This window comes from Mesoplodon bidens (genome assembly GCF_964165515.1).
Source record: "Mesoplodon bidens genome assembly, chromosome: 1".
In the NCBI taxonomy this organism is placed as follows: domain Eukaryota; kingdom Metazoa; phylum Chordata; class Mammalia; order Artiodactyla; family Ziphiidae; genus Mesoplodon; species Mesoplodon bidens.
In genome coordinates, this window is record NC_138176.1 from 85,013,424 (window position 1) to 85,038,112 (window position 24,689).

General features: G+C 34.8%; 1 protein-coding gene and 1 long non-coding RNA gene across 3 annotated transcripts in view; one reads left to right on the forward strand and one right to left on the reverse strand.

The window, feature by feature from the left end:
• The window catches only part of LOC308613801, a 195,788-nt gene that overhangs the window by 139,781 nt on the left and 31,318 nt on the right, over positions 1-24,689 (reverse strand). The window lies entirely within an intron of this gene.
• MYOZ2 (myozenin 2) overlaps positions 2,115-24,689 on the forward strand; it is a 35,513-nt gene continuing 12,938 nt past the window's right edge. The window contains exons 1-4 of one of the 2 annotated variants that reach the window (XM_081227053.1): positions 2,115-2,493; positions 3,052-3,145; positions 19,080-19,249; positions 24,306-24,435. In XM_081227053.1, the coding sequence (XP_081083179.1) occupies positions 3,070-3,145; positions 19,080-19,249; positions 24,306-24,435 (376 nt within the window). In that variant the 5' untranslated portion in view covers positions 2,115-2,493; positions 3,052-3,069. The remainder of the gene's footprint in view (positions 2,494-3,051; positions 3,146-19,079; positions 19,250-24,305; positions 24,436-24,689) is intronic. The other variant, XM_081227054.1, reaches the window with a different exon arrangement.

Here is a 24,689-nt window from a genome sequence, read left to right on the forward strand (position 1 = left end):
ACTTTTATTAAGTAACAAGAATTTCTAAAATTGTTACATGTAAAGTGTCCATGGGTCTATGTGGTAGATACTGTAACCTCCATTTTACAGACGAAAAAACTAAGAGTTTGAGAGGCTTTACTAATAGCACACCACTGTAAATGCTTAAGCCAGGAATATAAAAGCAATTTAGAGATCTTGAGAGGGAACTTAAATTCATTGGCTCGGCTAAATGTTTCTCTTTGGTACCTAATTAATAACTTCAATGCAAACTTTTACTTAGAAGCAGTTGCAACAGGTTAGCTTACACCTACCATTTACTACCTTGAACTGTCAATCCTATGATCAGGCACTTATTTTGGTCACATATAAAACAACTTCTCCTTTAAGTAGCCACCATCATCTTATACTCAATTGACTGTTTATTACAATTCTATTTCCCCCCAAGTGCTTGACATAACAGGAAAATAATTCCAAACTCATACATTCCACAGTCTCCAACCCACTCATTTATTCATTCACTTAATGAATATTGAATATCCACCAATATACTAGACACAATTCTTGCTGCTGAAGATATAAAGCCTAAGTCTTTATGAAGTTCATATTTTAATAGGAAAAAGAGATACCAGATAGATGATAGAGATAGATTGATAGATGGATGACAGCTAGCTAGACAAATAGATATAGATATAGGTATAGATAAAAGTGTTATGTCCTTGTGGCAAAAACTGAGAGTTGGGCTTCCCTGGTGGCGTTGTGGTTCAGAGTCTGCCTGCCTATGCAGGGGACATGGGTTCGTGCCCCGGTCCGGGAAGATCCCACATGCCATGGAGCGGCTGGGCCCATGAGCCATGGCCGCTGAACCAGCGCGTCTGGAGCCTGTGCTACGCAACAGGAGAGGCCAGAACAGTGAGAGGCCCGCGTACCGCAAAACAACAACAACAACAACAAAAAACTGAGAGTTGTCACCCAGTAATCATTATCTTGTCAGTAAATTAACCTCTGAATTTAACTGGGCGTGGCCACCCAGAATAAAATCTACATTTCCCAACCTCTCTTGAGCTGTGTTTGGCTATGTGACTAAGTTCTGCCAAAGGGATGTAAACAAAAGAGATCTGAGCAATATCAGGGCATGTTTGAAGGAGACCTTCATTACTTTTTCTTTTTCTTTTTCCTGCTGCCTTTCTCATTACTTTTTCTTTTTTCCTGCTGACTGAAATAAGAGCATGCTGACTAGAGCTGAAGCAGTCATTTAAGCCCAAGGGTCTGCATTTTAGGGACAATGGAGCAAAATGTTAGAGGTGACTGCACCCCTGATAATTATGTCAATCACACGAACCCTAGATTATTTACCTATGGACAAAGTTTATGTGTGAGAAAAACAAACTTCCATCTTTTTGAAATTTCTGTTTTTAGGGTTTTCTGTCACTCCCATTTGACTTTAATTTTAACTAATACAAAAATGTTTAAAAAATAAAGCAGAGTAAGGGATTAGAGTGTGGCACCATGTGATATTTTAGACCGGGTGACTGGGGAAGGACTTTATGAGGAATCAGTAGTTGGGGGGGAGTCCTGAATGCATGAGTAAGCCAAGTGGTAGGGGGAGAGCATGTTTCAGGAAGTGGGAAATAGTAAGAGCCAAAGCCTGGATATGGGAGGGAACATGATTCTGTGTTCAAAGACCAGCAAGGAGGCCAACATGGCCTACCTTCCCAACCTCTTATCCTGATCCTCAAACAGAAATCCTTGACTCCAGACCTTGCAGAGATCAGTCAACTTTGCAGGCACTGTTCTCTACAGGCTCTCTTCAGAAAGACTCATGACCCAGCTATGAGTCTAAGCTTTTACTCAGATAGCTTCAAGGCTCAACCTCTAAGGCCCATTACAAAATGCTCCCCCACTTCACCATTCAAATATAACCCATTTTTCTGAACTTACTATAGGTTCTCACTCTTGCTTAAGGGATGGCACTATTGATCTGCCCCATATTGCTTTCTTTTTTCTTGAAACTCCTTAGATATTATGGTCAATACTTTCATGTTAATTGTTAATAATCTATCATTCTGTTCTAACTCACATATTCAATATGTATCTTTTGCCACCTCAATTAAGGTGTAATGTAAGGGCTACATCTTAAAAAGTTTTTAAAATCTTTTTTGGCTAGTATCTCTTCAAACAGAAGGTACTCCATAAAAACCTTCTGTATGTTCATTCAAACATCTCACAAACTAGAAACACAATGGAGAGAACCTAATCTTTCTTGGTTCCTCCCTTTTGCCAGGAAGATATGAGTAGCTGAAGTATTTGGTGCTATATATAGTCAGTTGATGTCAGCTGGATGCCAGTCTCTTCAGAAAGGCTCAGTCCCAGTTTGAGTCAGAGCTAGGGACCATGCTATCCCAGGCTCAAGGATAAAAACCATCGGGCCCAAGTGCCATCCATATTCCATCTCCAGTCTTTCCTCCACAAATCAGGATTCATCCTTCCTGAAAAGCACGGTCTAAGAGCAAGGTAAGTATATTGTTTCCTAAAATGTTCTATTAGTCAGTTGTCCAAGGAAGTTCAGAGTTGTGACTCATTAATGGGCTTTCTTTGCTTTAAAGGACAGCTGTTGATGTCAATATTAAAATACTACCACCAAAGAGTTCTGGTTTAATCTGGAGTCCTTTCTTCATTCTTACAATTTGCTGGAATTGATGTACTGTGATGTTGGTACAAATGAAGGCCAGTAAGGAAACAATGACAGGTTAAAATAAACTGTGGAAAAGAGAGGAAGGGGAAAGGAGTCCAGCTCTTTCATTGTTTCTCATTGCCCAATAATCATTGTACTAGTATATAGATAAGACTGGGCCGGAAACTCTAAGAAACAGCCTCTGTTCACTGTGACATTGCCTGCCAATGAATAGCATGCTCTGTCACCAGACAAGGAATGGTATTAAAGTCTTTCAGTAGAAAGCAATAATAAACTCTTAATAAAGAACAAAGATGCTGTCTTTCAAAAGGATGATTATAAAACACTCCAGATGAGTTCTTGACATTGCCTCAATAATGTTCCTTTATTTTTCACAGGGAGGGAACAAAAAAATCATGCTATCACATAATACCATGGTGAAGCAGAGGAAACAGCAAGCATCAGCCATCATGAAGGAAATCCATGGAAATGGTATCAGTGAAAACCCTTCACAGCAATAATATAGCTCAGCATTAATGTAGACCCTTCCTGATGTTATTTAATATTCTATAGTTTACTTCCTTTAAATTCTTGCTATTCTGTCATAACAAACCTGGAGCTCTAGGGGGTGTATAAAAGCCTATGGTAACTAATCCTTTTGTAGTCATCCTTTCTCATTTGAAAGCTATTTTCAGATGAACAACTGCTCTAAAGGAATGAAGCAATCTGACAGCTGATGTACATTCTATTTGGCTTGCCTTTCACATTTCACGTTATAAGTTAATATCACCACTCTCAGATCTTTTTTTCTCTTTTTTGGACAGGTCTCATACAATCTTGTCTTCTTTGTCCATCCCACCAGATCTATCTTGATTTCTTTTACCTTATATTACATAAATCATTCAAAATCTGTTCTAGTGTCCTTTTTTTTAAAAAAGGTGTTAAATTGGAATTCATATTCATTGTGAACTTCTTTAACCCTGAAACGTTAGTCTTCATATTTAGTAACTGATTTACCAAGATATTCTGTGTGGAAATCTATTTCTATTTATAATTTCTAGGAAAATATAGATTTCTTATAGTCTCAAGCATTTAACTCAAAAAAATTTTAATATAAATTAGATGCAAGATGATATTCCACTCTCTTCTCTAAGTTCTAGCAAAACACTCTAGAAAGTAATGCTTTATACATTGCATTTTGATTGTTATAAAGGAAATTCAACTTTGATTGTTATAAAGGAAATTGAGCAAAGGATAGCATCAATTTTAAAAGTTAATAAGTAAAATATCTAGATAGTTTTAAGGGCTGATTTGAGCCATTCCAGAATATATTTGTGGAGTTTTCAGGGCACTTCCTTATTTCCCTTCTATTAACAAGGAATGTGACCTTTTACCTGAACAATACTAAGACCTAGAGCAATGAGATCTTTCACCAGGTAGCTGGGAACAGGCATAAGTATAGCATTTTCATATTTCACTTTCCATAAAGCAAGCTGAATAAAACCAATCAGAGACTGTGTTAGGTGCTTCCCCCTACAACGCAGTCATATTTAAAGGGTTCTGTTATTAAGTTTTGTTTTCTATTTTTTGCAGTACAAAATCACCATACTGGATTCAACTTAGACCCATGTTTTACTATGATGTCAAACTAGTTTGGAATAAAGTGAAAATAATTCTGAATCAGACACCAGAACTAAATTTGTACCAATGCAAGTTTCCAAACTTCAGGCTTCTTTAAAATTTTTGTGCTTCTTTATATTTCCTGCTTCATGTAGTTTACTTGAAATTGTTTTAATAGTTTCCTTGATCAATAAGGAAAAAACCAGATAATCACTTGAGTTTGAGACTAAATTATTTATCTTAAAACTAGGCTTGGGATAAGTTATCATTTTCTAATTGCATCATAATCATAAATCAATCCATCATTTTAATGTATTCCCAGTTTAAATCATATGTTGGATTCTACTCTCTTATTTCTAACATAGACCTATAAGAGTATCTTTTTCCTTTTTTTATAATATAACTTTTGTTTTTTTATGAAATATAAAGAAAAAGTACAATTATATCTCAAGGGGAAAAAAACCCTCAAGACTATAATCTCACCACCAACAGGTCCTGGCCATGTAAAGTTGGCTGAAGCCCTCCCTCCCAAGTCTCGGGAAGATTTCCAGTCCCTTAAATGGAGTCACATGCTCTGCCTTTGTTTGGAGGTCAAGTACTACAGATAACATGGATAATCACAGACTTCTTTCTTAACTCATCTCAGATAAAACAGCTGCAGTACTTTAGGAGGCAGTTTAAATAATTTCCCTCTTTTATTTCCTCTGACATCTTACATGAAACTTTACTATTTGTATATGACATAGTGTTTAGAGATCTGGAGCTAGGGGAGTATCATTTTTTCTAAGAAGGCAGAAATGAGACATGGACTGCAGAGAAACCTTTCTGGGAATAATTCTCCAAACTTTCAAACACTTCACACCAACAAAAACCTGGATAATTTAAGATAAAGCATGCAACCTTTTGATCTTAATTCTAAGACTAAATAAGTAAAATTTGGACTGGATTGTCCTCTATAAAAATGAACAGAGAAGCTATTCGAAGTTCTTCTCCCACTCCCTTCTCCCCTTGTGCATCAAGATTTTTTTTTCAGTATTATAATTCATTTATTTTTTATATCACTTTTCAAAATCATTTAGCCTGGAGGAGAATGAAATGTGACAATGAGATGGCTAAATGAGTTGTCTTCTAAACCTGAGCTAGGAGTTCAGTCCAGTTCTTGCTGTGGGGAGAGAGACTATAGCTGGTGAGCCTTGAGATGATCAGTAGGAAAATATAAGAATCAAAAAGGAGAGTTTTTCATCAGAGCACTCATTGAATCTGAAGGAGAAATAACCTCAAAGAATTACTGAGAAATCCTACCCATATAGACTAAAATACATAGAACTGGATAGCACAAGTAAAAATGTAGATAACTCACAGCCTCTACTAACTATATGCCGAACTGTTCACTCATTATGGATCCATAATGATTTGGTGACAAATTATGTACCAGAAGCAAATATACTACACCCTCAATAAGTAATTAATAAAAAGTATCTCCTAACACTAAGGCTCTATATCTTCAGACAGACCATCCTCAGCATCATATCATGATGATCATCAACATGGTCATCAACATCAATATTAAAAGTGTTAGAGCTGATGATTAGTAGCTGTTTTGTGTTACTACTGTGATGCAAAACCCAGATGCTTTTAACAGAAATATCAGAGCCATGTTGCAAGTGTCTAACAAGTGCTATTCTAAAAGACAAAAACACCAAAATACTTTGCCATTATCTGTCATGAATTAGTTGTGGAGGCAAGAAAAGATGGCTTATAATGGTTCCATGCCCACCAGCCCTGTGCTATTTACTCCTGATGCTGTACATATTCTCCAGTGGTGATCATGTTTCTCTCTCACTCAGTAACTCATTTGAGACTTGATTACTGAAGGAAGAGAGAGAGAGAGGGGAGGATAAAAGAATAGGAAGTAATAAGTCTATAGAGAAAGAGAATGGGGAATGAGAATGGAAGAAGGAGAGGCACTCCAGAGCAACTGGCATCCATCCAGAAATGATGGGGAAAAGGAATAGGGATTAAAATTATCTAAGAACTGGGAGTATGCTGTCCCCTGATCTTAAGCACAGATATTGCTGACAGTTTAGAAGAGCTTCAGAAACAGAAAGACTACAGTTGTTTCAGTCACCCTATGGTTTTCGCACCTGGGCTCTGTGAGGGCTTTTTTGGTATGTTTTTTGTTTGTTTGTTTTTTCCCTCATGACTGGTGAACAGCTTTTCCCAGCACACAGAAGAGGACTGAGCAGATTGTTTTTGCGATTTCAGGAAAAGAGTTTAGTCTGTGGTCTGAAAACAGGAAGCCAGGTTCTAAATGGAGTGCTGTTGTTGATATTGTACCAGGAGCCCTGAGTTCCAGACCAGACAGCAGATTTCTCATCTGAAAATGAAGAGGTTGGATCTGTTGAGTCATCTATTCTAAAATTTCATGATTCTAATATATTGAGCTATGTGCTCAAACATCAGTGTATTTGAGTTTTTCCACCAATAACAGAGGCAATGATAATATTAACACAAATTGCAGGGGCACTTTGAAAAGCATAGGTATAATGTCTTGACTTTCAGACGAAAGATAATGTGAGGACCCCTTTTACTTTTCCTATATAAGCATATCTTAAACTGTAATTAATCAAGTCATCAATATAAAAATGAGGACACCAGGAAGGACTTAAACACTTAGTCTAGGGGAGAAAAAGAACTTAACCTAATGCTTAATGTACAAATTTGTTAGTTTTCTTTGGTTTAAAATTTCACATTAGCATTCTCATAACCCGAAGAAAAAGCATGCTTTATTTTGAAAATTGGTGTGCAATAATATGTTGTGAAATCATGGACTTTTCTAAGCATGCCATAGATTTCTAAACCTCCAATAACGCTCTCCAGCAAAGTAGCAGCAGAGAACTAGGCTAAATTCCAATTTATGCCAAAGTTGAAATTACAGTGTTTAATTCTTGCCATATTCCATCATCCTAGAAGAATGATGAACATCATTTCTTTGTTGCCTTTGTCACTCTAATATGCTCTAGATATACATCCTATAAACAGTACTAGATGAATTACTGGTTTGTGTAACTCAATTTGCATAATTCAATACATTGGTAATCTCATTTTTTAAATGTTTATAGATTTACACAGTTACTGAATGGTAATACTTTAATTAACAGTAAATTTTTGAACTCAAATCAAGGCAAGGAGATATGAAATAGGAAAATACAGAATCCCAGATGAGTTTCAAAATCAACTTTTTAATCTAGAGAAAATTATTAAAAATTACTAATAAACTTTTAATCAAATGTAGACTTTTCAAGTATTATTCAAAATCACAGTCTGGACTATTAACTTTTATATAATATATATATATGCATGTTGCAGTATGCAGTAATGTATATTTATGGACTATTATTCAATCCACACAGGCCAACTGTCTGTAAACAGGCAGAAGAGTCCTGTTAAGCGTAGAGAAAATCTCTTGGTTTCAATCAGGCTTTTAAGTAAATCGATAGGACCACCCTAAAGCAAATCAATTTCAGTTATCTCCCCTTCTGTGGTTTTGCCCATTTTACCAGAATTGCAGCTGCCAGTGAATCATGGGGAAACAGTTTTAAAAGATCTTTTGTCTTACTACTATTATTTGTAAGTGGGTATCTTTACAAACTATGAATTGGATTCACTGATCTAACTAAATATGTAACTTTGGCAGGATCAAAATTACAAATTAAAAATACAGAACTACCTGTGCACACATAAATCCTTGTTGACTAAGTTTTAGAATGTTAACCTATGAAATAAATGTGAAAAAAAAATGTTTCCTTTGGAGGAATTTAGGTTCAGTGTCTGCTCATAAGACTGCATACTGAAGAAAGGTCTGAAAAAGGAATTGGTCACATTTTCAAAGATCACTGATATTCTCCCAATAAAATGCAATTTTCCATTTGGTTTCCAGTACTCATAGTAATATGGTTAAAGTGGAAGGAAAGTATATTCAAAAATCAAAAGTTTGAACTTTTTAATGTAAGATTTTAAATCTTAATTTAGCTACAAAAATAATGCACATTTGAGGACATTACTAAGAAAGAATATTGATTACAATTATTTAATATTTCTAGTAGATTGAAAAATGTGGAGGTTTTTATGGAAATTAATTTGATAATGATCAAGACCCTAAAGTTATATTTTAATAGTTTTTTATAATTAGATATTTATTCCAAAATAATCATTATTTCCTTAAAATAGTAGCAAACTATAATAGATTAAGTCCTATAAAATCTTTAAAGAATAAATGGAAAATTCTGGATCACTATAAACGACATTAACAGGAAAGCATGCCTAGCAATATTATTTTCAATAGATGATCTAATGCCACAAGGACAACCTTCTAATCCATCAGGGCAAGGATATGAACCCTGAATAAGTTATATCATTTATCAGGCATCCAGATTAAACACACTGTTAAGACCCTGCACAGAGGTTTGCAATAAAGGGCAGGGAACAGCTGAACTTGGATTCTATCTGCTCAGTTGACACCATTCTTTTCACTCTGAAAGTTTAAGTAAATGAAAGTGTTCATACGTTAGATTTCCCAACTCACAGATGGTCTGGAACTCCAGCTCCAATTACATCATAAACTTAACTACTGGAAGGGAAGGGAAAAAAAACCTTGGAGAATTTAGTTTATGTCTTTTATTGTTTGTTTGTTTATGCAAAATATATTGACTTAAAATGTTCCTATGTCTATCAGTATGCTAGTGAATATTTAACTGGTTCTTTGGGGGGGGAAATGCCTTGGTTTGTAGAATTTGCTAATTTCTGTGGTATGAATACTCTTGCCATAGCCAATTTTGAGCTACCATCAAGGAGAAACTGAATGCAGAGTTGGGAAGAGATGTGTAGTAATACAACACTATATAGTATTTCCACTATACAGATATAATAGATATAAGAAAACATCAAGAGCATAGATAATAGCAAAAAGGAGTAAAACATTTAGAAAGTGATATTTTTGAGTATTTATTGCTTTCTTTTTAATATAACTTATTATTAAGTTTATATAATTTAATTTTAATAGTGGTTATGTTCACTGAGTTTAACTACTGGCTCACAGAATTTCTGAAAATTTATCAATCGACTCTTGTGAACCAGTACTAGCCTGCTCCAGACACCACTAGATTTCTCATGCAGTGCTTCTGGTCCCAGAGATCCACAGTACCTTTAGATGGTCACTCAAAGCCAACGATTAACTCACTGTCTGTTACTTACAGAGTTAAAAGGGAGAAAATTTAGGCTTAAAGGTAGTGGAAGGAAGTATGAAGAATAAGCAGGGCCTCCCTGGTGGCGCAGTGGTTGAGAGTCCGCCTGCGGATGCGGGGGATGCGGGTTCGTGCCCCGGTCTGGGAGGATCCCATATGCAGCGGAGCGGCTGGGCCCGTGAGCCATGGCCGCTGGGCCTGCGCGTCCGGAGCCTGTGCTCCGCTACGGGAGAGGCCACAACAGTGAGAGGCCCGCATACCGCAAAAAGAAAAAAAAAAAAAAAAAAGAATAAGCAAAGAGAGTTGAGAGTTGGTCAATTATTTTGTGTGCCTTCTTCTCTTTCCTTTTTGTCTCTTATACCTCCTCTCTTGTGGTATAAACTTACTAGTAATAATGGATTGTACCAACTGATTATTGAGGGTAGGTAAGTTCCTCATGGCTCTTGCTGCACATCTACTCCTTGTAGCAGCTTGGGTGATGATTATTGTGTTTTGCTAAAAAGGAGTGAATGTTTCTTATGAGCCCAAATGAGTCTGGCCAGAGGTATATCCATATTTTATACTTCTGCTCTTTTTTTCCTCTCCTCTTCGAGGCCCCCACTACTGCACTTCTAGGCTATTTTTCTTTACTCTTTCTTGATTCCAATCTTAATAGACTTTTTGGACCTACATCAGTGAGATGAAGATCTGAAGAGAATGACCATAGTTAGCATGCTTTTAGTTGAAAATAGCAGAAACTCAGAAACCAACTAAAGGGAATTTATTGCTTCACATAACTGAAAAGTTCAGAGGTGATCTGATAAGTCTTCATCTGGCAGCTCAAGTATGCCATTAAGGACCAGGTTTCTTTTTCCCTCTGCTCTGATTTTCTTGGGGTAAGCTTCACCCCACATCTGGTTCTATCATTTTATCAAGTACATACCAACAGTTTCCTGGGCAATATACATCCGTGCTTATCTGCAGCAGGAAAAGAAAGTATCTTTGGCACAATGTGCACAAAGAAAAGTCCTGATATTTTGCCTCATTGACCTAGGTCAGGTCACACACCTGTTCCTGTATCAATCACAAGGGTTAATTAATTCCTGTCAAATATACCCCAGAAAACTATCGTAAATCTAAGTGGCCAGAGGGATGGAATTCACTTAGGGCATGTGGTTATTTCAGAAACATTGGTGGAATCAGCTAATATTGGGGGCCAATAAGAAGAGGAAAATGAGATAAAAACATTTTCTCAAATTTTTGTCTTGGTATCCCCAAAGTAAACTTATGCCATAGCTTGAAATTTATAACTTATAGAAAATAACATAATAATAAGCTATTCCTTTTTCTAGCCCCTCTATTTTCACTTAACTGTTTATAATGACTCAAATTGGTAACAGAAAATGAGAGAAAGAGAAAAGCTGCATCCCTGTTTTGGTTTCCTTATGAAAAGACTTTGTAGCCTTAACTGTAAGGAAAAATTCCATTGCTGTAATATAAAAACTGTTGTCTTTGCATTTTCTAGTGGCTGCCTGCTTTGGGGCATTTTTATTTCCTGAAAATGTCCCATTAGAAAATTTGTTTAAAAACATTATTTGTAATATATAAATACATTACATAGAATGTGTATTCCTAGAAGGTTAATGGACAAAAAAATCTATGGATTTCGATTTTCTGTGTTATTATTTTATTCTGTTTCTCTCTCTTGCATTGCTAATTGAATTATTTTAAGAAGCATTTAAAGGAGATTTCCCCTCCACCCCGTAGTATTGCATCAAATTACTATAAGCCATATTGTGTCTTTTTGATCATTTGTGATCTAAAGGGAACTTGCTATTTTGATTCCAGAATCAAAAAGCTGAAATAGTCCACTCCTGTCACACTTTCTAGAACACTGAGGGATATATTCATAGACACACTGAAAAATAACCCAGCTCCTTCCATGTTGCTAGCACAGAGTAACAGAGACTCCAAACACTTGCAAATAAACAAGAGTGAATATTCCCTGTAGAACTCAGCAGAGCTGGCAAACAAATCCGGGTAAACTGTAAAATACCCTCATCTACCTTGCTGTGAGCCTTCATTCCTCTTTCATAAGCTATTTCTGCCAACCCTGGGGAGTGTAAAGCACAGAATTTTTTTTTTTCACCTTAGAGAGTAGACAATGCCACTCTGCACTGCATTAGGAAGGGTTATGAAAATTTTTTAAATTGAACATTTTTTTAATAATAGACTTTATTTTTTAGAGCAGTTTTAGGTTTACAGAAAAACTAAACAGAAAGTATAGTATAGTGTTCCTATATACCCCTTCTCCTCCCGACACACAGTTTCTCCTATTATTACCATCTTGCATTAGTGCGTTATACTCGTTACGATTGACGGACAATATCAACGTAGTATTATTAACTGAAGTCCACAGTTTACATAAAGTTTCACACTGTGCGGCACTCCCTCCACACAGCCGCTTGGCAGCTAGTGATTCTTTTACTGTCTTCCAAGGTTTTGTCTTTTCCAGAATGTCATAGAATTGGAGTCATATAGTAGCCATTACAAACTGGCTTTTTTCACTTAGCAATATACATTTCAGGGTCATTCATGTCTTTTCATGGCTTGATAGTTCTATTAAACTTTTAATTTTGATATAAATGTAGTTTACATGCAGCTGTAAGAAAGAATATAAAGCAATCCCATGTACCTTTTCCCAGTTTCCCACAAGAGCAACATCTTGTAAAAGTATAGTACAATATCACAACCAGAATATTGATATTCATGCAGTCAAGAGAGTCCTACCAATCACTAATGTCTCCCATTTATATATATATATATATATATATATATATATCTTTTCATTTTAAGGTGCTATAAAATGGAATCATATAGTATGTAACCTTTGGGGATTGGCTTTTTTCACTCAGTGTAATTCCCTCGAGATAGATCCAGTTGCTGTGTTTCAATAGTTTGTTCATTTTTATTGCTGAGTACCATGCCTTGGATGGACCACAGTGTTTTTAACTTTTTACCTACTCATTAAAGTACATTTGAGTTGTTTCTTTTATTATTATTATTATTAAGAATAAAGCTGCTATGACCATTTGTGTATAGGTTTTTGTATGAACATAAGCTTTCATTTCACTGGGATAAATGCCCAGTATTGCTGGTAGTCCTATGTTCAGTTTTTAACAGAGCCTATTAAATTATTTTCTAGGGTGGCTGTACCATTTTACATTTCCAACAGTGATGTATGAGTGATCCAGTTTCTCCACACCCTCCCCAGCATTAGATGCTGTCACTATTTTTCATTTTGGCCATTCTGATATGTGTATAGTTATATCTCATGGTTTTAATTTGCATCTCTCTAATGACTAATAATGTTGAACATCTTTTCCTATGCTTATTTGCCATCTCTATATCTTCTTCAGTGAAATATCTCTTCATGTCTTTTGCCCATGTTCTAATTGGATTGTTTGCTTTTTTACTGGTGAGTTTTAAGAGCTCTTTATATATTCTAGTCTGTTTTCAAATATGTGGTTTGCAAATATTGTTTCCTACTCTAGTTTGTTTTTTCATCCTCTTAACACAGTCTTTCTCAGAGCAAAAGTATTTAATTTTGCTTAATTTATCAACTGTTCCTTTTATGGACTGTGCTTTTGATGTCAAGTTTAACAACATTTTGTCCAGCCCTAGATCCCAAAGGTATGATCATGTGACTTTTCTTCTTTAGCCATTTAATATGGTGGAATACATTGATTTCTGAATATTGAACCAATCTTGTATCCCTGGAATAAACCCCACTTGTTCATGGTATAGAATTCTTTTTCTGTATTGTTGAATTCTATTTACTAATATTTTGGTAAAGATTTTTGCTTCTATAAGCATGAGGGATATTGATCTGTAGCTTCTTTTTTTTTTTTTTTTTTGGCGGTACGCGGGCCTCTCACTGTTGTGGCCTCTCCCGTTGCGGAGCACAGGCTCCGGACGCGCAGGCTCAGCAGCCATGGCTCACGGGCCCAGTCGCTCCGCGGCATGTGGGATCTTCCCGGACCGGGGCACGAACCCGCGTCCCCTGCATCGGCAGGCGGACTCTCAACCACTGCGCCACCAGAGAAGCCCTGTAGCTTCTTTTTTTGTGTGTTGTTCCTGTTAGCTATCAAGGTAATAAACTAATTGGGAAGTGTTCCTTCATCTTCTGTTTTCAGGAAGAGACTATGTAGCATTGGTGTTAATTCTTCTTTATATGTTTGGTAGAATTCTCCGGTAAAACCATCTAGGTCTGAAGATATCTTTTGGGGAGATTTTAGAATTATAAATTCAATTGCCTTATAGCTATAGGATTAATCAAATTATCTACTTCATGTTGGGTGAGATGTGTTACTTTCTGCTTTTCAAGGGATTGGTCATATTTTTTTCTGTTTTCAAATTTATGTGAATTTACATGTAGAGTTGTTCATAGTATTCTCTTATTATCCATTTACTATCTGCAGTGGCTGTAGTGATATCCCCTATTTTGTTCCTGATACTGGTAATTTGTATCTTCTACATTTCTTTTTTCTGTGTCAGTCTAGCTAGAGGTTTGTCAATTTCACTGATCTTTTCAAAAGCCAACTCTGTGCTCAACTGATTTTTCTCTATTGTTTTTCTGTTTTTAATTTCTACTCTTATCTTTATTATTTTCTTCCTTCTGCTTGCTTTGGGTTTATAGTATTGATTTGATACTTTTCCTCTTTTTTTAATGTATGCATTTAGTGCTATAAATGTCCCTCTCAGCACTGTACTGTTTGTGCCCCATAAATTTGGTATGCTCTATTTTTAATTTCAATCAGTTCAATGAATTTTTTATTTCCCTTGAGACTTCTTCTTTGACTCATGGATTGTTTAGAAGTGTGATTTTTTTTTTAGTTTCCAAATGTTTGGAGATTTTTCTGTAAACTTTTTGTTACTCATTTCTAGTGTGATTCCATTGTGATCAGAGATCATACTGTATATAATTTTGATTCTTTTAAATTTGTTGAAGCTTATTTTATGGTCCAAGATATTGGTCTATCTTGCTATATACTCCATGTGCACTTGGAAAGAATGTGCGTTTTATTGTTGTTCAGTAGAATATTTTATACTGTTTATAAATATTTTATAAACAATAGGATTATATCCTACTGGTTGATGGTGTTGTTGATTTCTTTTATATCCTTGCTGATTTTCTCTCTGTTGTCCTATCACTTGTTGAGAGAGGAATGTTGAAGTCTCCAACTCTAATTGTGGATTTATCTATTTCTCCTTTTATTCCTATTAATTTTTGCTCCATTTGCAGCTCTGTTTTTTGGTGCATACACATTTAGGATTTCTAGGTCTTCTTGGTGGATTGACACTTTAATCATTATATAACGTTCTCTGTCTCTGGAAATTTCCTTTGCTCTGAAGTCCACTTTGGAATTAACATAAGCACTTCTGCTTTCCATTGATTAATGTTTGCTTGATATCTTTTTCTATCCTGTTACTTTCAACTTGCCTATATTGTTCAAGGCACTTACTTGAAGTGAGTTTCTTCTAGACAGCTTATATTTGGGTCATGTTTTTTTTGTTGTTGTTTGTTTGTTTGTTTTTGCAGTACGTGGGCCTCTCACTGTTGTGGCCTCTCCCATTGCGGAGCACAGGCTCCAGACGCGCAGGCTCAGTGGCCATGGCTCATGGGCCCAGCCGCTCTGAGGCATGTGGGATCTTCCCGGACCAGGGCACGAACCCGTGTCCCCTGCATCGGCAGGCAGACTCTCAACCACTGCGCCACCAGGGAAGCCCTTGGGTCATGTTTTTAAATCCAGTCTGCTAGTCTCTATCCTTTAATTAGGGTATTTAGAGCATTTTTATTTAAGCTCTACTACTGATGTAGTAGAGCTTAAGTCTATCATTTTATTTTTTGTTTTCTGTTTATTGCCTCTGTTTTTCCCTTCTGTTTTCTTTTTCCTAGCTTCCTACAGATTACTTGCACATGTTTCAGAATTCCATTTTTATTTATCTATAGTTTTTCAAGTGTACTGTATAGTTTTTGGTAGTTGTTCTATTACATTATATATGCTTAATTTATCAAAGTCTACGGATATTGTCATTTTATCAGTTCAAGTGAAGTACAGAAAACTTACCTACCTTCATGTCTATTTACCCTCCCCTGTTTATAATAAAATCGTGTTAACTATTTTCTACATATATTTATATCAGAGTTTTATAATTTTTGCTTCTATGATCAAACATAATTTAGAAAACTCAAGAGGGGAAGGGAAGCTTACTGTATTTACCCACGTTTTTGCTTACTGTAATCTTTATTTTGTTCCAATGTTCTAAGGTTCCTTATTTTATTGTTTCCCTTTTGTTTAAAGAACTTAATTTAGCTATTTGCTATGGTCTGAATATTTGTGGTCCCCCAGAATTCAAATATTGAAATCCTAATGTCCCTGATGGTATTAGGACATGGGGCCTTTGGGAGGTGACTAAGCCATGAGGGTGGGGTCTTCATGAATGATATTAATGACCTTATGAAAGAAGCCCAAGAGACCTTTCTAGTCCCTTCCACCATGTGAGAACACAGTGAGAAGTGGGCAGTCTACAACTCAGAAGAATGATTTCAACTGAACCAACTATTCTGGCACCCAGATCTCAGACTTCCAGCCTCCAGGCCTATGAGAAATATATTTCTGTTGTTTATAAGTCACCAGTCTTCGACATTTTGTTGTAACAGCATGAACCATTCTTTTAGGGTAGGTCTCCAGGCAACAAATTTCCTAGTTTTCCTTCATCTGAAGATGTCTCAATTTCCCCTTTATTTCTAAAGAATATTTTCACCGGGTATCAGATTCTGGGTTGACCTTTCTTTTTTTTCAGCATTTTTGTGCTACTTCCTTCTGATCTTCATGATTTCTGATGAGAAATCCATTGTCATTCTCATTTTTTTCTCCCTATAGGTAAGTTGTCATTTTCCTCTGGCTGCTTTCAAGATTTTCCCTTTGTCTTTAGACTTTAGAAGTTTATAATATGTCTTATTGTAGAGTTCTATAGATTTATCTTTTATAGAATGCTTTTAGCTTCTTGAATCTGTAGGTTTATGTCTCTTGCCAAATTTGGGAAGTTTTTAGCCATTATTTCTTTGTGTACTTTTCCAGTCCCACGTGCCTCCTCTCCTTCTGGGACTTCAGTGATACAAATGCTGTATCTTTTGTTCTAGTCACACCAATCCCTAAGGCTTTCTTTTTTTTCCAGTCTATTTTTTTTTTCTCTGTTGTTATTATTGAGTAATTTCCATTGTTCTCTCAATTCACCATTTCTTTCCTTTATTCCCTCCATTTTGCTACTGAATCCATCCACTGAACTTCTTATTTTGGGTATTTTATTTTTCAGTTCTAATGTTTCCATTTGGTTCTTTACAACTTTTATTTCTCTGCCATGATTTTTTATTTCTTTGCTAAAATTTTCTATTTTTCTTTCATTTGTTTCCAGAAACTTTGTAATTGCTCTTTGAAGTATTTTTATCATGGCTGCTTTAAAATCTTTGTTATTTAATTTTAATATCTCAGTCACCTCATGTTGGCACCTGTCTTTTTTCATTCAGCTTGAGATCTTTCTGATTCTTGGTATGACAAATGATTTTTTTATTTGAGCCTGAATATTGTCATATTACGTTCTAAGAATCTTGCTCTTATTTAAGCCTTCTGTTTTATCTATCCTAGTCTCACACTGCTTCAGCAGGGGAAGGAGAGTGCCACCTCATCACTGCCAGGTGGAAGTAGGAAGTCAAGGTTTCCCAGTTGGCCCCCACTGAAACTTGAGGAGGGTCACTTAGTTACTAGTAGGAGGGGGTAGGATTTCAGAATCCCCACCTGGTCTCAACTAACACTACAGGGATGGAGGATTGTTACTGGCTGACGGGGATGAAAGTCCCAGCTTCCTCCTTAGCCCCTCTGATACCACCCTTATGGGGCACCTCATTACAGCCTCGCAAGGGTAAAATTCTGTGGTTTTTTCTGTGGTATTTGGCTGAAGTAGAGTTTTTTGTGGTATTTGGCTGAAGTAGAGTAGCTATTGTCTAAAAGTTTTCTGTCTTTCTAGGTTGCTTCTTTCCTGGTCTTGGCTAGTGAGAACAATCTTTTATTGGAGGCTTTTGGCTGCACCTTTTGGTGTTTCTGGGTTAATAGCATCTTCAGCTCCAAGTCTGGGATATATGGGGCTAAAAGAAAACCCAGAGAATTCAGTACCTTGTTGTTCCTTGGATCCTGAGGAAGGACCTTGTTGTCCCTAGCTGGTCTGCCTTCTTCTCTCCAACTTCCAGAGTCTTCTTATGTTTATTTTATATATAATGTCCAGGATTTTTAGTTTTAATTAGTAGAGGTATAGGAAAAGTAGATCTATTCTATCTTCCCAGAAGCAGAAGTCTTGATATTATAATTTTTTTAATTAGTGGAGCTCCTCTCTGGGTAACATCAAAATATATAAACAAATTGATTTCTTTTCAAGGCAAAATGGAGAGAAAATTTGTAAGTAAATTTATTATTTTATCCCTAAAGACCTCCAAAAGCCTAATTATTAGGGTTAATTTGTTACATCAGATAATGTTGTCCCAATCAACCAGCATAATTATTTATTTTACAAATGGTCCAATTTTTCTTCTTTGCATTTAAGAGCAGTCCACAGTGGCAAAAGAACTCTGTGGGTTACACAAAAAAGATATTTCTGATTAAAGGAGCAAGTGGAGGAGTTTATTTCTTTGGGATTTTAGAAAAGTCCTTCAGTACTAGAAATAGAAAATAACAGTTGTTTACTGAACATCTCCTATATTTAAGGCATGGGGGACACAAAGACAAAAACATAAAGAATATGCAAGCCATAAAATAAGTAAAACAGAATCAAGTAATTGTGATTCAGTGCTATGGGAATACAGAAAAGGCATGAATAATTGTGAATAGAGATTTTAGAGAAGGAATTGACAGAAATGGCACATAAGCTAGATTGAGAAGGATTTGTTCATTTAATGCTTATCACCTACCTACTTTATGCTAGGCTCCTTGGTGCTAGATGCAGGATGAATAGCATTCTGACAGAGACAGGAAAATGGGTGGCATGGGCCAAAGGGTAGGCATTCCTATAACAGAGACTGCTAAAATTGATACAGAAAAATGTTGGGAGTCAAACAGAGCTTATGAAGAGAATTATGAGCAGTGTTGTTTGAAAACTCACTAAATAAGGAAAGATTAAATTAATAGTGTCATTAGCTTACTTTCATTCACTCTTTCTATGTGCCAGGTATGATGCTAAGTGTTTGATAAGAAACATTTTATTTAATCCTCATAACAACCCTATGCAGTAAGTGTTATTATTAGCCCCACTTTAGAGATAAGGAAATTGAGGTTTACAAAAAATAAGTAACGTATCTATGATCATACAGTTAGAAAGTAGTAGAGCCAGGATTCAACCCAAGGCAGTCTGAGTAAAGAGCCTATATTTTAGTCACTATACTAGCATATAGCGGGCAATAAATTATGAAATTTAGCAAAGCATTTAAAAATGCTTATCTTGGGGTTTTCATGCACATGAATATTGCTTTACAGATGTAGATGGCATGGACCTGGGCAAAAAAGTCAGCATCCCCAGAGACATCATGTTGGAAGAATTATCCCATCTCAGTAACCGTGGTGCCAGACTATTTAAGATGCGACAAAGAAGATCTGACAAATATACATTTGAAAATTTCCATTATGAATCTAAAGCACAAATAAATGTAGGTATAACTTGATAATGTGGTATCTAAATAAATGGGCAGCACTTCTAAATTTATATGTGTTATTAGATTCTCAAACAAGTATTCTACAAATTTTCTTTTCATTCATTCTGTTAGACTTTTCTTTTCATGATAATGAATAGCTTAGGTGGATAAACAAAAGAAATATTATGCATGATATGAGTATCTTTTTAGTTCAGTACAGACATTGTAAGTTTGTAGATTTGGCACTGAAGAACTCCTCTGTTCTGCTAAGACCAGGGAGAGGGAGTGGTGATTGTGGTACTAAAAGTTTCCATGGTCTTATCACCACTGGTTAAATGTTTGGGATGGAAACATTTCCAAAGCACACAGTGCTCCATAAAGTAAGTATAAGCATTTTATTGGCTGAATACATCCTGGCAGTAAAACATGCCTTGGAACTACAGACACAGTTGATCTCCTTTCAAAGCATTTATTCCACATTGTGTAGAGAAGTCTGTTATTTATTAACAACAAAACCAATGTGGACAAAACTCTTTGGACAAAAGTTTTCATCAACCAGAAGTTTAAAAAAGCAAACAAATTAATTAAATTATATTTTACATATTACATGAATACCATATTCTCTTATCATTCAGAGAGATTTTAGAGGAAGAAGTTTATAGTAGAAAAACAATTAGCTTTGGGAAAATGACTTTAAAAATAAAATACCAGGTATGAAGAATCAAAAAGCAATAGTGCATTGGTTCTAAATTTGAGGAGATGCTAGAGACTACAACAAATATAAGTTGTTTTTTTGTCTTTTTTTTATTGAGGGTTTCTTCCTATAGCTATGAAAAGTCTATAAGTTTACTTATGAATTTAAACCTGAAAACTTTCCAGCTGCCATCACTAGTTAAGTTGTTTTGAATGAACAGCTAAATTCTTTACAGCAAACAGACTGGTTTCACTGATCTTTTATCATAATTACTAAAACACATTACAAAACTAACAACCACACTCACAAACACTAAAATTTTATTCATTCCTGAACTTTCTATTTCCCTTGTTATGATGCTGGTTAACAATAAATGGTTAGAGAACATCTTAAACAGTATTTTTTCACATTAATGAGCATCCTTCAACACCCATGAATTGAATTTAGTTATAATTATGAATTCAGTTAGACATCAAATTTTACTCAACCATAGTATTTACACTTATGAAGGATGGTTTTCACTTGAAGTCATGGATAAATGTAATGTTATGTTACCCTATAATTATGCCCAGTATCCTCTTATCACAAAATGTCTGCAGCTAATACAGCATGAGCCTAAAATAACCCCTACCTCATCTGACAGAGTATAATTATATAATCATATTCTTTCAGTAATGACAACAGAGAAGCAGCTTTGAAGAATAATATGAAATATAGCAGCTTAAGGGAGATTCTCTGAAAAGTCATCTACAAGTCTAGACATCTGAATAAATGAATAAATCTAGTTTTCATAACTTACATTTATATCTCTAAGTATAATGCTTTAACTACAGTTCTGGTGGAAGGTACAATGAGATTTAAAATGTCCATTAGAATAAAGCATATTCTCTCATCACTAGTATTTCCAATTACTGACAATAATCTTATACACCTGTGGTCAAATGTTCTGGTCATAGGTAAAATGTTTAAGAACAGGTCTTGATAGTTTTTCAGTGTTCCTAGAAGATTGGGAACTAAATAAATAAAATAATCCCAAATAGCTATATTGAAATAAACAATTAAATGCTGATAAATAACACAGAGCAATAAACAATAATAATATATGGAATAAAGTCACATGTCATTGAGTTATATAACATACTCTGAAGTCTGATGAAATTTACTCTCTCTTCTTTAGAAATGAGGAAAGTAGTATTCAAGGAAGTACATATATTTATTTGGCTTAAGTAACACCATAATAAAGTAGACTGAAACCCAGCTCTCAGAATTCTAGAGTTCTTGCACTGACACTTGTCATGGTGTAATTAAAAGAAACTCTGGCCTGGGAACCGGAAGACCAGGGTTCAGTCCTGGCTCTCCCACAATCTGTGTAATTTGGAGTCAATTTAAAAACTTTCTTTGCCTTTCTGGACCTGTTTTCTCATTTATAAAATAAGGGATTGATGCAAATGGTTTTGTAAGGTATTTTCTGGCTTTAAAGGTCTGTGTTCTCTGATCCTAATTCTAAAAATGACCTGCATAATAAATCATTGAGGAAGATAGTGAGCTACATTGTATGATGACGCATTTGCTTTATCACGGTATTAGATTGCAACTTGAAGCAAGCATTGATAATGTGACAGGAAGTTAAAAAATAATATTAGGTTCAGGTCTAGTTCCATTCATTTATTTATACTTTTGGCAAAAATTTGTTGATTACCTATCATGTTCTAGAAACTATGCTGGGATTTCAAAGATAAATAGCCCTTGTCTAGTGATGGAGAGACAATATAAGATTGAAAAATAGAAAACAACTATTTGTTTATAATCTAATTCTTGAATCATCTTTATATGGTTTATATCAAATTAACTTATTGACTATATTTTCTGAAATGACCTTTTCCTTTTACTGCTTCCCTTGAGCTACAGATATTGTCAAAATAATTATTTAACTTATATTTATGCATTTCTTATTTTATTATAATGTTCAGGACATCATTAGATGAAAATATAAACCAACTCCCTGGTAATCAATGCCATTGGTTTAAATATTAAGTATTTTTTTTTTTAAAAAAAGCACAGCTTTGGGCTTACTCTATTGCTGAGAAACTGGCAAACTGAAGCCACACAAAACTTATGTCATAAATAACAACAGAAAATAGGCGTTTTTAAAAAGAAATGAAGATATGGTGCTTGCTATATATGCCAATTTTGGAGCCCTAGCTCATGAACTGATCAACTTCTTACAGAAATAGGCAAAGAAAATAAAAAAAAATAAAAAGAAAGAAAAGGATGAAGAAAATGAGCATTAGAGTGAAAATAAAATAGAAGAATGATTCATCAGAATTAAAAGTCCCTTCCATAAATCACAACAAAAGGATGTTAATCAAAACAATTCAGATTTTACAGTTAAGACTACATCTGCTTTTAGTAACTATGGACTTTTCAAAATCCTTAAAATATTAGATAATACTGGGAAAAGGGGAAGTATACTGTAACAAGTAATTCTGAAATAAGACCAAACTAAATATACTGAGATTCTGAACATATATTTACTTTGTTCAAAAAATAACTTCATAAAAAATAATTTAAGGCTCATATCATAACTAAAATAAGTCACTACCCAACTATTAAAAGGCTTTGTTTGTATACTTAACAATGACAATAGAGCTACTAGGTGTCTCCTGATAATTAATGACTATTTAGAAAGAGTTGATTTTCCTATCTATAAACGAGGTTAGTGTGACAATTTTTAAATTAATGTAGGTAGAATGATTTGTAAGTTTAGGTGAAATTCATTTCATGGGCACATTTCAGTAATTTATAAAAAGTAATTTTTATGCATGATACAATTAAACTTTCTATATTTATCTCAACTGGCTTTTATTTATAATTAAAGTTAGTGAGAACTTTTCTCTTTTCTAAGAGGTGGTGTAGGTTCAGAAGTGAAAAAAGGTACTAACCCAGTCAATTAAGTTGAACACTTAAGACGAGCTAAATTCAAAACATGGAAAACTGATGTATCTGAGTATAGCATTACTCATCTCTAGAAATTGTTTCTTATTGCCTGTTGAATAAAATGCAAACTTTTATGCCCAGTAATCAAGACCCTGTACTCACCTGGTTGATGTTGCCTCTCATGCTTTCATGCATGGCTCCACAAGCCAGCTTACCCCTACTAACATTGCCCTACTCGTTTCCACAGCAACTTTACCAGGGTGCTATCTAGAGTAAGGTGAAGGTAAAAGGCACCTGGAGAGTGGCTGTGGGTGGGAGAAGCCTGAAAATGCAATAAACTTTATTTTCTTCATAATTTTATCAGGTGAGGCCTTAATTTATGGCCTTTAATTATAGTGTTTGGATTTTAGGACAAAATAGTCTTTTATCCTCACATTTCTATAAAGTTGAATAAGTATTAAACTGTAAAATTGTACTTTACCTTATCATCTTATAAATAAATACAGAAATGAAAAAATATTTTAAAATACTTTCTGCTTATGTCACACAGAAGAAAGTCAAAATTGGTCTTTATTTGCTATGCCTTTCAATAAATTTTTCCTTCTAAAGTTAAAAGATGATTTGACTTTACGCACTTCTTAAATAGATTGGCTTTTTAAAAAGTATATACATATTTCTCATATATAATTAAAACAATACTTTACCATAGAGATAAGTCCTAGCCATATTTCTGAGGATATAACCTATTACAATGTCTGTTTTTCTCTGTTAAAATGCAAACTGACTGTTTTTAGAGTGCTACATTGCCATAGAATAAATCCTAAATTATAAGAGTAAAACAAATTCACCTAAAACTTTAAAGACAAATGCTCTTCTAAGCATTTTATTTTCTAGAAACCCCAAATTCTTCCTTCTATAAGTTCATGCAGCTTAAAGTGCAAATATTTTTTGTTATATATGACTGCTGTCCAAATTTCAGATTAAATTTTAAAACAAGGCATATTAAAGCATATCATTAAATCCCATGTATAAATAAAATAGTAATGTAACAATGACTAAGCCGTATGTTTGGCGAGTATGCTGTATGATATTAAATTAGTAAAGACTTAAAAATTAAATACTTAGATTCTCCTTTTAGGTATGTTACGAATAGCAAATTACATAATTGATACAAAGCCCTAGACACAGTGCCTGGCACACGGTAAGGCTCAATTAATTAAGTGGATTGCCATCACAAAACAGATCTTAGATTGTTATCAGTAAAATTTCTCATTCAATAGCTCAACTAATTACAATATAAATTATTGAGACCTCATGTAACAATGAAGTGGCATTGTATTTAAATTCTAAGTATACAAATGGCATCTTGCACATATGATATCTATTAGTGTATCTAATATTTTTGAGTTTTCAGTTGAGTTTACTTTTGATCAAATACAGCACAATATTGCCATGCAGAATGAGAAATTGGATGGAAGCAACTTGGAAAGTGGTTCACAGCAAGCCCCATTTACTCCTCCTAACACCCCGGATCCACGAAGTCCCCCAAATCCAGAAAACATTGCACCAGGTAACTAATCCCCTTACAAATAGAACAATAAAGTTGTTATGCACTTAAATATATGACTAAAGTCATTTGGATTCTTTAGTAAATGGTACCTAAATGATACAGCTTCTCTCATTATATATCTACTTTGTAGATAAGTTCAGGACAAATGTAAAGATTTAGACCTAGAGGAGTCTTGTAAAACATTTACAGGAGTCTTACGTTCTTTCAGATGGTCCATTGTATTTGTTGGCAATCACCTATTATATTAAAAATTA